At 44.7% G+C, this 12,545-nt stretch overlaps 1 protein-coding gene across 9 annotated transcripts in view; it reads left to right on the forward strand.

Moving 5' to 3' along the window:
• JADE1 (jade family PHD finger 1) overlaps nt 1-12,545 on the forward strand; it is a 59,086-nt gene that overhangs the window by 17,108 nt on the left and 29,433 nt on the right. For 8 of the 9 annotated variants that reach the window (XM_036079435.2, XM_036079428.2, XM_036079432.2 and 5 more), the window contains exons 3-4: nt 11,644-11,729; nt 12,069-12,110. In XM_036079435.2, the coding sequence (XP_035935328.1) occupies nt 11,644-11,729; nt 12,069-12,110 (128 nt within the window). The remainder of the gene's footprint in view (nt 1-11,643; nt 11,730-12,068; nt 12,111-12,545) is intronic. The other variant, XM_078069229.1, reaches the window with a different exon arrangement.

A 12,545-nucleotide genomic window follows, 5' to 3' on the forward strand; every position in this document is an offset into this window, starting at 1 on the left:
GTAAGTCCTGCTTTGTTGTTCTTGGAGCCTGCCCGGGTTTGGGTCAGTGTAAAAACACGTTTTTTTAATGTAATGCTTTAAATAGCTGAGGCCCTTGGCATATCAGGCAGGTCAGAGAAAGCCAAGGCCCGGAGAATCACATCTGAGTGTGATACTGCAGGTCTTTGTAACCAAGTCTTTCTGGAAAGGTTGACTGCAGGCGGGCATTCCTCAGGCTTCCTGTTTGTTATCCAAGGATGAATAATACAGTTCCAAGAGTCACTGGTGTGTCTGTTTTTTCTAAACATCATTTATGGCACTTAGAGTTGCTGTATATGAAGAGGGAACTTAATTGAAGCCAGTTAATTATCAACTAGTCCAACCTGATACAGGAGGGATTGAAAACTGCCTAGTATGATGTGAGAATATTAAGTATAGGTTTTTAGTAAGTCGAGAGTCCATGCTCTTCACTTGATTTGTAACGTGACTGTATTTAATACTACTACTGTCTGCATCTCTGCTCTCTGGCATCCTCATATTTTCACAGTGCAGCTGAGAACTAGAAGTTAGTTGGCTTCCAGGCAGTCAAAATAAATGTCATACAGCTTCTGTGTATTGAGAAGCTAACATACTACTCGAAGAGCTCCTCTCAGATAACAAGGAAATTTTGTACCTAGCACAGTGCCTGAGCTCCGGCCTGTTAGCTTATGTTTTAGGTTACAGATTAAACTTGGGAAACCTGCTTGCTCTGCTGCATGATGGGAAAGGTATTAGGCCTCCTTTCAAGGAACTCTGTCTTAGACATATGTAAAATCCAGCTCTGACGGAAAGTCCTTAGGGGAGTAATAGAGATGTCTTTTTGAGGCCTGGTGGAGATGCATATATGTAGGCACAGATTCAGAGGACAGGAGGGCCAGGGAAACACAGGATTGAAATTTGGGCTGGTCCTGAAGGGTGAAATAGTTTTTAGGCAAACAGGATTGTTTTCAGTTTTCTGGTCTTGAAGCCGTCGGCAGACTAAAAGCTGTAAATTAGACAGCAAGGCTTTGCTGCTAAAGGTGGGCCACACTGACAGCCATGAGAAGCCTAGGGGGAGGGACCCTGAGAAGCAGAAGAACTCAAACATGGCATTCTGTAGGGGAGCTTTGGGGGACAGGTGTGGGGTAGTGGGATGTAGATTTGGTGGCTGTAGGAGGGGTGTTGGGTGTTTGGGGTACATGTGATGGTAAGCTGTGACAAGATCGCTAAGGGCCGGTCTTGAGGAGCTAAGGGCTTGGGACTTTGGGGGCAGACAGTGGGAGCTGCTGATGTTTGGCACAGGGCAAGAGTTAACTGGGTGAGGGAAGGAGAGACCCGGGAGAGCAGGGCTTCCCTTGTATTTCAGGGAAAGGTGTCGAGGGTCTGTGCCCAGGCACAGGCAGTTAAAACCACTCGGGAGAGCCCTTGGCGGGGGGAGCCTTCTGAACTTCTTACCGCTTATCTGTATGCAGCCCTCACTACCTGTTTTTTTTCTCTGATATTTACTTAGGCTTTTTACTCCTTGAGGCAAAAACATGCTGAGATATTTCTTTTCTGCCCCCCTGTGGTGCCTATCAAAGTGTCCTCAGGAGTCATAAGTACTCTATAAATGCTTGCTGTTTGCTCAAATACACAATTTTGATCTACAGCAATTTTAAAAAAGTCTTGGTTTTTAGGTTCAGAATTAATCAGAAGGTTTCATGAATTACTTTCACATACTAATAATGCTTAATACAAAACTTAAGAGTCCTATTTTAATGTATTTTTTGGCATTAAGCAACAGATTTATGCTCACTCTGTTTGCTCTTGTTGCTGCTTCATTTCTTCCCTGAGAGAGTTGGGTTAGAAAAGGTTCTCGGGGAGGCACCTGGCTGGTTCAGTCGGTAGAGCCTGTGACTTTCCGTCTTGGGGTTATGAGTTCGAGCCCCACATTGGGTACAGAGGTTACTTAAAATCTTTAAAGAAAAGAGAAGGTTCTCCTGGAACGTTCTCTCAGAGCCCTCCCCTTTCTGGTCTAGAGCTGCCCAATAGGATGGAAATGTTCTAATCTGCTCTAATTGAGGAACTCTGGGTTTTAAGATTTTGTTTAGTTTTAATTAATTAAAATAAATTAAAAGAAGTTGCACGTGGCTAGTGATGACCATGTTGAACAGTGCAGTTCTGGACCATGGCCCAGTCTACTCCTCCTCAGCTGCCCAGAGGCTCCTAATAGCCCCAGAGGCCCTTGTATTGGTCTTTTTGGGCCACCATCACAAATACCACAGACTGGGTGGCTTAAACAGCAGGTGATTATTTTCTCACAGTTCTGGAAGTCTCAGATCAAGGTGTCAGCAAGTCTGGTGTCTTCTGAGGCCTCTCTCCTTGGCTTGCCTTCTTAGTGTGTCCTCACATGGTCTTCTGAGCATATGCATCCTTGGCGTCTCTGTGTCTGTCCTCTTAAGGACATCAGTGAGATAGGATCAGGGTCAACCCTAATGAACTCATTTTAACTTAATCACCCCTTTAAAGGCTTTTATCCAAATGTAGTCACATTTTGAGGTACTGGGGATAGCCTTCAATGTATGAATTTCCTGGCGCGCCTAGGTGGCTCAGTCGTTAAACGTCTGCCTTCGGCTCAGGTCATGATCCCAGGGTCCTGGGATCGAGCCCCGTATCGGGCTCCCTGCTTTCTGTTCAGCGGGAAGCCTGCTTCTCCCTCTCCCACCCCCCCTGCTTGTGTTCCCTCTGTCACTGTTTCTCCCTGTCAAAAAAAAAAAAAAAAAATATATATATATATATATATATATATATATACACACACACACACATATATGAATTTCTGGGGGACACAGTTAAGCATGTAACAGCTCTAGAAGACCAGGTGTTTCATCTAAATAGGAATTTGCACCCAGAACTCTTATTAGAAAGGAAGGAGGAAGAGAGTGCCCAGAGTTCACCAAAATTAGTTCACTAAAGGAGTGACAGCCATTTCCTTCTTCCTTTTAATACATTCCTATCTGTGCTGGCCTCCCTAAAGAAGGTGGAGGCAGAGCATTAAGGAGCATTAATATTTATAGAGTGCTGGAGGGTTAAACTACGTAGACCGCAAAGCTGGGTTCTGTCCTACTCTAGGCTAGATGTGGAAATCATGATAGCTCTACTAGAAGGTAGGCGGGCCATCCTTCGGTCATATAGTTGGTTCAGTATAAAGCATATGTTGATGCTTTAGGACTGTACTGACTGGGCTTAATGAGTTGGTAGTTACGGTAGACGATGATAGTAGTAAACAAACAGCTCTCATGAAGAACCTTGGAATGCCAAAGCTTGTAACAATCTGTACATATCCACGCCATGGAATACCCTTTCCAACCCTCTCTCAGGGCAGTTGCTTCACAGCATAGGCCTCTGGCACCAGCCAGCTTATTTGTGTTGGAGCCTGTCGTCTTGTGTCAGCCCATGGTGGTGTGAATGGGGTGCTTTCTGCCCTTGCATTTGGGTCCACGGAACTGGGCCCGCCCTCAGGAGGGTCTGGGCACTTGGAAAGCCCTGATTGCAAGAAGGGCTAGGTCTCTGCAGTGGCCACTGCCCAGCCTCTCCAGCCTCCAGCCCTGACCGAATTTTGGCAGCAGTTGCCAGTCTGATGCAGAACTTGTCCAAGTGGAGGAGAGGCCGCCACAGACGTCAGCGTGGGGCCACGACACCGGCCGCAGCCATGGCAGGGCCCTGCTGGCCTCTGGGCTGGAGTCCTTCGCTTTGTTTGCTGGCCGGATCCAGGGGAATACCGGTGTGGTATTTACAGTTGGGGATGGATGGGCATTTTCTGTGCCAGTGCGAGCCCTCATCCAGCTGCCGTCGGAGCTGTGGAAGCCTTTCTCCAGGTGCCCTGTGGAGGGCTGGCCCTACGGTTGGATGAAGTAGCGTTGGGGTGTTTGCCGGCTGTGTCTGTAATTGCTGGGCTCCTGGGACTGGGTGGCCCTCGCCAGTCTCTGAAGTTACATACTGTGCCAGGGTGTGGCCCAGGGAAACAAGCCCTTCATTTCCTGCTTCCCAGCCCAGGATGCTCTGTCCTTAGGAGTTTTGGCAAATGTGGGAATGGGATCCACCAGCTATTGTTGGTATTTCCAAAACCTGAAGGAGATTGCATTTTTATCTTCAATAAAGCTGCAGAGGCTAATTAAAGCATTGAGTGTCCTTCTTTTGGCAGGAATTATGGATTGTTATCTCAGGCCAATTAACAGCTCTGACCACCATCCTTTTTTTTTTTTTTCCCTGTAAAAGTAAGATAAGAATTAAATATTACTTAATGAATACTGTCCATTTGGCACATTTTTTTTTTTTTTCAAAATATGGGATCTTTGGCTAGGATAAGGGAGCCAAATGTAAATGATGTTTTGGGTTTTTTTGGTTGTTTTTAAATGTGCCTCTCAAAGACCCAGAGGGAAATTAAATTTTTACAAATAACGAGAGAAGTGTGCTGGTACTTTAAAGTTTTTCCTGAAGTTGTGAAGCAGGGCTTGCTTTTCCTGTTGAATTTCCTAACTGTCAGGGCCGTGTTGACTTCCCTGTGGGAAGGCCTGGAATGTTGCTGGGGGTCTGGAACCAGGTACCTTGGGGATCCTCCTTGGTCGCCTACTTTCCACACCTGTACTGGCCCCGAAACATTTCTCGCCTTCTCCAGTTACCAGCTGAGCTCTGCTCCATCACCCATGATGATGAATGCGCAGCAAAGAGTGCTGAGCAAAATTCAAACCTACTGATTTTGCATTTAGTAATTCAGGTTGATGAGGGGTAAACATAAAGTTACAGGAGGACTTCTGTTTTTCTGGGCGCTCTCCAGCTTACAGATAAACAATGAAGAGGGACCAGAATCTTAGTGGATGAAACATACTTTCTGCCTTGTACCTCTTTATGTCTCATTGCATTTATTTTTTTTTTAATTAGTATTTATTCATTTGAGGCACAGAGATAGAGAGCAAGAGTAGGGGGAGAGGCAGGCCCCCCGCTGAGCCAGGAGCCTGACGTGGGGCTCGATCCCAGGACCCTGGGATCACGACTTGAGCCGAAGGCAGATGCCCAACCATCTGAGCCACCCAGGCGCCCCATGTCTCATTGCATTTAGTGAGTTTCCTTACATTTTTTGAATAACTTGCCTTCATTTTCTTAATTCGATTGGCTGTGCTTGGTTACCTTCATGCAAGCCTTTGGTGGTTTCTCTCTTGCATAAAAGTTAACTCTGCTTCCACTTCCATTCATATTTGACTATACTTTTAATTTGTTCTTTTCCCCCATCAGTTGCATCTTATGACACTAAGGGATTGTGTAGGCATTCTTGAAATGTAGGGATTTTTGGTTCAAATATTGCAGAATGTGTACTGAACACAAGTCTCTTCAAGACACACACAGATGGCTTTGCCCCTTTTCAAACCCGACTTGTGGCTTGGCTTTGAGAGGCAGAGCAAGCATCCTCTTGGGCTAGAGGAGCATTTAGCACAAAACTAGTCCATGGACTGGTCTTCTGTAGCCATTGGACTTGGACGTTGGCAGGAGCACTGGGTAACTGTGAAGCACGTGTGTGTCAGTTGGTTAAAGGCCCAAGTGTATTTATGGTGAGACATTCCTGAGCCAGTTTTTTGAATATATGCATGAAGCTTTTGTGTTGTGGAATGTGGAAGTGAGTTGGACAGTGGAGCTAAGCTATGCTGGGATGGAGGAGCTGTGGGAGGTGTAGGGTCAGCCCCTGCTAGAAACAGCAATTATGTGAGAGTCTTGTCTTCTATCATGCAATTAAAGCAAATAGTTAATAATAACCATATTAAATTTACTTACTTTCTGGTGGAAATTTCCACAGCAGCGCTTTATTTGCACTGGGTTGTCCCTAGCTTTGAAGTAATGCATAGGGGTGTGTCTTGGGTCTGCACTTTTGTGACATCAGTTGACCTACTGGACTCGATACCCATTGGTCCTAAGTGCCTTACTTTGTTAAGTTGGTTTAACATTCCTGAAGACACCAGCCTGGTTACTTAGTATCTAGAAGCCAAGCAGTGTTGGAGACATAGGAGATTCGGCATTTGAGAGGTGGTGAGGTTTTGCATTTTGTGGTGGTGTGAACACCCAGACCACCACTCATTCCAATTTCTGAACCTCGCATGCGCTCCGCAACCTGGCTTATCACACACAAGTTACCAGTGGAGTGTGTGCTGTGGGTATTAGATTTACTCTTGAGTTTTTTCCTTATTTTAGATCTAGGGCAAGAAGCATGGCTATTTTTAATTTCAAAGGAGAGTGTTCGAGATATTTGCCTAGTAGGACCCGAAAACAGGGTTGAGTGCTCTGCATGTACAGGGTCCATGCTCATGATACTGTGATCTATGAGCCTTTTATAACTTTTATTGTTACCCCCACAGAGTTCTGTTTCAGTGGGAGTTTGGGGATATTAAAACAGGATATTTTCTCTATTCATTCTTTCCAGTGTTTAAATAGAGAATTGTTCTTAAATGGTGTACATGTCCAGAATTTTTAAAGTCACTTAAACTTGTCACTAGAGTGGACTTAACTTTAGGTAATCCTCTCTTGTGTATGGGCAATTAAGTAATTTTAGACATCGTTGCCAAATTTTTAGAGTTCCCAACTCCTCCTGAAACCAACAAGAAAATAAAAAAGAATTTTACTTGCTATAGTCTTAGTGTGCCATTAAATGTTAACATTCTGAAAACAAAAACAAAATACAGCAGCAACCAAGTGTGATCTTAGCACATGGTTTTTAAGAACTTACAGGTGGCTATAGTGTAAATCACTATCTCCTGGTCCTTGTGGTATTTGAAATACTCTCCGTTCTGGTTACATTGTTTGTTTTCACCCAACATACTTCAAGAAAAGTTCTGTAGGGGCGCCTGGGTGGCTCGTTCGTTAAGCGTCTGCCTTCGGCTCGGGTCATGGTCCCAGGGTCCTGGGATCGAGCCCCACATCGGGCTCCCTGCTCGGCAGGAAGTCTGCTTCTCCCTCTCCCACTCCTCCTGCTTGTGTTCCCTCTCCCTGTCAAATAAATAAATAAAATCTTAAAATTCTGTAACATAACTTTTTTTTTTAGTTAAAAGGGGGTGCAAATTATTTTGCTTGAATAATATTCTGGGAGCTTCTTGACCACTTGGGAGGTTCCCTGGAGAGAGAGCATGGCTGTAGAGAGAACTGGTATAATACTGTCAAGACTTGCGTCTCTGGCCTGTAGGCTTCCCGTGAATGTCCCTGTAGATGTTGGTGCGTTCCTTTCAAGAGGCAGTGGCCCCAGCAAGTTGTCTTTAAATGCATTCTTGCTTTATTTTCCATGACCTCGTTTTCCTAGAGCTCAAATATCTTTTTTTTTTTTTTAAACCTATCTTCTAGAGGCGCCTGGGTAGTTTAGTTGGTTGAGCTGAGCATCTGACTCTTGATCTTGGCTCAGGTCATGATCTCAGGGTTGACATCGATCCCTGTGTCAGGCTCCTCGCTCAGTGGGGAGTCTGCTTGAGACTCTCCACTCCCCTACCCTGCGCTCGCTTGTGTTGTCTTTCCCTCTCTAAAATAAATAGTCGATCTTTAAAAACAAAACCAAAGCTATCTTCTAATAAGTAAAACGGGTATGTTCTTGGTGCCTCCCACCTTCAGTTCTTGAGTTACACTGGTGGTGATTCTTGTTGAGCATGACTGTTCTCAACAACACTGTATTCTTTTCCACTTAATTTTTTTGAGACTCTGCTGTGTGCACAACACCAACTTAGGTATACTGTATGTTGTAGTCACCTGTGTCTTGTGCCTGATGGCTCTTGACAGTGATTAAAAGCAAGTAAACCAGAAAAGAGATCATCAGCAACAAATACCTGCTGTTGGACATGGCAGGGTCCTCTAGTTCTCTGTCCAGATTCTCACCTCGTTCAGCAGCAAACTCTAGGTTTTATGCAAATTACCTGTGTGAAGTGAAGTGGAGCATTATCTTTTCCTTTGCTGTTCATGCATGATAGAAAATCATCACTTATTTTCTGCATGCATTTAAAGTATGCACTTTGATACATTTTGAAATGTTTATACCCATGAAATCATAACACTCAGGATAATCCTCCTCTCTCTCTTTTTCCTAGTCAACCTCTGATCTACTTTGTCACTATAGATTGATTAGTTCATATCTTCCAGAGTTTTGTGTAAATGGAATAATGCAATATGTACTCTTTGGCTTCTTTCATTCCACGTAATGATTCCAACATTATGTTGTGTATATCAGTAACTCTTTTTTTTTTATTGCTGGGTAGTACTCCATTGTATGGATATACCATAATTTGGGTAGTAAATTGTATGGATACCACTGTATGTTTACTCATTCAGTTTGTTTGTGGCTATTTGGGTGATTACTGGCTTTTGGCTTTAATGAACATTCCTTTGGTCAGTGATAATTTAAATCTTGCCTTTTCCCCAGTCTTTCCCTTTCTGCAAAGTGAGCTTAATAGATTCCTTTTTCTCTTCTTCCTTTTGCATTAGTTAAACTAGAAGGAAGAGAAACAGACTATTTCTGGGTGCGCCAGCATTTCCCTTGGATAAACTTATCATATACCACCTTTGAAGCATCTTTGGATACCTGGTTTTCAAAGCAGATGTGGCACAGACCCCATTTTCAAGAATATAAAAGCAGCCTTAGGAAAAGTTTTTACTGATTGCCATTACTTGGGTTGTGTTCTTGGCCAGCAAAGCTGTGCACTTCCTGGGAACCTTGGAAACTACCTGGGAGGGACTCTGACAGATCCCTAAGAAGAGGCAAGAGTGTCAAAAAAAACCAAGAGTGGGCAAATTTGGGGGCACCTGGCTGGCTCAATCAGAAGAGCATGTGACTCTCGGGCTCCTGGGTGGCTCAGGGTCCTGGGATTGAGCCCCGAGTCACAGCAGCGCCCCCCGCCCCCCGTTTGTGTGCTCTCTCTCGATCTCAAATAAATGAATAAAATCTTTAAAAAAAGAGGGAACATGCAACTCTTGATTTTGGAGTCGTGAGTTTGAGCCCACGTTGGGTGGAGAGATCACTTAAATAAAACTTCATACAAAATGAGCAAATTTGTTGTTTCTGCTTTAACTCTGAAACTATTTGACTATAAAGACTCACCCTGGGGCGCCTGGGTGGCTCAGTCGGTTAAGCGTCTGCCTTCAGCTCTGGTCATGATCCCAGGGTCCTGGGATCCAGCCCCGCATCAGGCTCCCTGCTCAGTGGGGAGTCTGCTTCTCCCTCTGCTGTTCTCCCTCACTCTCTTTCCCTCTCAAATAAATAAATAAAATCTTAAAAAAAAAAACTCACCTCCCCTCACTCTGTTTGTTTTCAAAGTATAGCAATGGAATGATTCTTCTAAAATTTCTGGTTTTCTTATATTTATAACCCTTTTCATAGTAATTCAAAGGAAAGGGGCCATACCTTTTTGCCCTGTTTCTTCTTTCCCCTCCATGAACATTTGGGCATCCTTCTAGAGTTGTCTATTCTCTCTCAGCCTGTGGGTTGGCCGGACGAGGGCCTGTAGGACCAGAGGAGAAAAGAGGCCAATCTTCCTCTCCAGGTTCCTGCCTTGGCTTCTGTCTTTCCTTTTAACACTGGGGACCAGATTGAGGACTTCTGCAAGTTGGGTTTGCATCCCTGTGTGCCCAGAATATTTCTTTCAATGTGGGAGTGAAACATTCTTATTCGTTGGAGTCTAAAGAGACATACTTACTCTTTAAGGAAGAATTTTCTAAAATATTTACTGAACAGTACAGTAGGGTCACCTGTAGGAAATCTAATTCTGCTAACCTAACAGCAGTCAGTTGACCCAGTAACAGCCTTCAGAACTGGTGATCAAGGGTACTGCCCACATCCTCCCTGTCAGAGAGGAGCTTGGAAATCTCCTTTAGTCTTGGTCATTGCAAATCTGATGATAGGCTTATGTGCAGAATCTATTTCCTAATGTCTCCAAGGTTTTAAGGGTGCTTTGATTCTGTGTCCCTTGTCTCTGGAATCCGCAGAGATAAAAGCTTCCTGTTTGAGTGGCAAATGATTTTACTGGTAGAATGGCAGTTCCCTCAGGTTTGGGCTTTTCTTTTGCGGAGGTTTGTTAATTTCTGGGAAACAGTACAGTATGTGTTCAGGGTAGAGGTGAGTGATTAGGAAGTTCAGCACCCACTGGGGGCAGTTGTGAGGGCTGTTTCAGTTGTCTGGTGGTGGTATGGTACCCACAAACAGGAGGCCACTGCGGTTGACCAATAAAACAAGCGACACGAGGCAGATGTGGAGGTGGGGAGAAAAGAGGCTGGGATCTGAGGTATTATTGTTAGTTGCATTGGATATAACTTGGCCAATGATTGGATGTATCCTGAGTGAGGAGAGTTTAGGATGACTGTTAGATTTCTGAATTCTAGTAGAAATGGTAGTGGTATTCATCAAAGTAGAAATAGAGGAGGAATAACAGGTTTGGGTAACTGTTGAGTCCAGTTTTTATCATGCTGAGTTGGTTGACCTAAGGAACCCTGAGCTTAATGTCTTACCTGAAGGTGAACGTGGACCTGGAGCTTGGCTGGGAGGTGAGGTGAGTGTGGGAATGCAAATCTGACAGTCTCCTGGGCACATTGGGAAGACCGAGGGCAGGGATGGGCGCTCCCTGGGGAGAACACTTGGAGCAAGAAGGAGAAACACTAATGTGTGCAGGATTCATAGAAGGCTGAAGGACCACCGAGGAGACACCAGGAAAGAGAATTGCCACCCGAGCTGGAGGGAGCATCTCAAGCAGGATGGAGTTGGTGCTGCAAAGAGGTCTTAGGCCTGAGAGGAGCTTAGACATGGTGGTAGTTAGGAGACATGGGTACCCTGGTAGGGCTTCCAGATTCTGTGGCCTGGTGCGGGAGAGGCTGGATAACAGAGCATTAGTTGTGCAAGAAAGACACAGAAAAGAGCCAGTTGGCGTTTTTTTTGGGAAAGGGGAGTAGGCAATTTTAAAAGTTATTTGGCTGTAGCACTTAGTTTAGTGTAGTCTGAGCTTCCCTGTTCCAGGGCATGCTAAGTTCTTAAGTTTTGTGGTGTCAAAACTTTTTTTGTTGTTGTTTTAGGGGTGGCATTATGATTTAACATAATCTAGCATTTAGAAAGTTTACTGAGAACTCAGTCAAATGTTTTTCAAATTGTATTTACCAATGTGAGAGACTCTGAACCTCTTAAGAAGTACAGGCTTCATATGCATGATGCTCTTAAAAGGCCTCCCCCTCCTGTGTGCTGTACCGGGCTACACAGCGAGCCACCAGAGTGATCTTGTTAGGCCTGCTCTGGAAAGTGAGTGGTTTAAGTAAGTACTGGGAGTGGAGGAGCATTGTGGCTTATGTCTTGGGGAGGTGCTGAGATGCGCCTTGCTGAATTTGGTTTAAAAAGCCCCTGTTGGGGGCGCCTGGGTGGCTGGCTCAGTTGGTTAAGTGTCTGCCTTCAGCTCAGGTTGTGATCCTGGGACCCTGGGATCAAGCCTGGGGCTCCCTGCTCAGCAGGGAGTCTGCTCCCCGCCCCCCTGCTCCTGCTGGTGAGTGCTCACGCTCTCTCTCTCTCTCAAATAAATAAAATCTTGAAAAAAAAAAAACAAAACCCAAACCCCGTGAACACTCAGTGATTTGTGTACTTTAAATTGTTCCTCTTTGGATATTTGTCTTTAGGCCTCTCAACTACTTGGTCACAGAATTCCCGATCCCAGCACAGGAGAGGTTCGTGCTCCAGACATGAAGATCGAAAACCTTCAGAGGTATTTCCTGAATGATGGTGTGACTGTGCATGTCCTACCGTGTGCATGAGTACATATGATGGGCACACACCTGGTTGATTGATACTGATGTCTCTGCAATCATGGGCAAGTTATCTAACTTTGTGCCTCAGTTTCCAAATTTGTAAGATGGGGATGACACGGATGTTTGCCTCATAGGATTCTTGTGAGGATTAAGTGGGTTAATACACAGACGTTAATACATACTAAGCACTTAAAAGAGTGCTCAGTAGTAAATGTTAGCTATTATTATTAATTATATTCTTTTTTTCCTTTTCTGTTTCATCTTCGCTGGCTCCCAACAACTTTTCCTCTGGCCAGGAGATCAGCGGGTTCGGCTCTGCCAGTCACTGCCAGCCTCAAGTTAGTTTTGGCCATGAATTTGTGGCTTATTTGGCAACAACCCATTGTAATTCTGGGAGTTTTGTTTTGGCAATTACGTTTAAGGCTTTTTTCCCCTTCTTTTTCGATTTGTTTCTCATCTTCTGTTTCCCTGCTCCCCCCACATTTTGTTACCTACCTACCTACCTATTATCTATTGTCTCTTTATTTAAAATTGCTTTTAGGTGCATTTCTCTGCTGGCCTTTGTTGATGAGGGGCCTCTGCCAGTCCTGAGAAAGGTTTTCTTTGACAACCTTTGCCGGGCTCTGAGGATTTAGATGATTGCAGAAAGGGCATTTTAGTTCTATTAGAGTTTTCAGGTGGGCGGTTGCGGGGCAGAGAGCCTTTGGCTCAGCCCCTTGTTTTGTGCTGCCTCTTGAACGGGACGGCTTCAAAGAGCACCTCGTCCTGTAGCT

This window comes from Halichoerus grypus, chromosome 3 (assembly GCF_964656455.1).
Source record: "Halichoerus grypus chromosome 3, mHalGry1.hap1.1, whole genome shotgun sequence".
Taxonomy (NCBI): Eukaryota; Metazoa; Chordata; class Mammalia; order Carnivora; family Phocidae; genus Halichoerus; species Halichoerus grypus.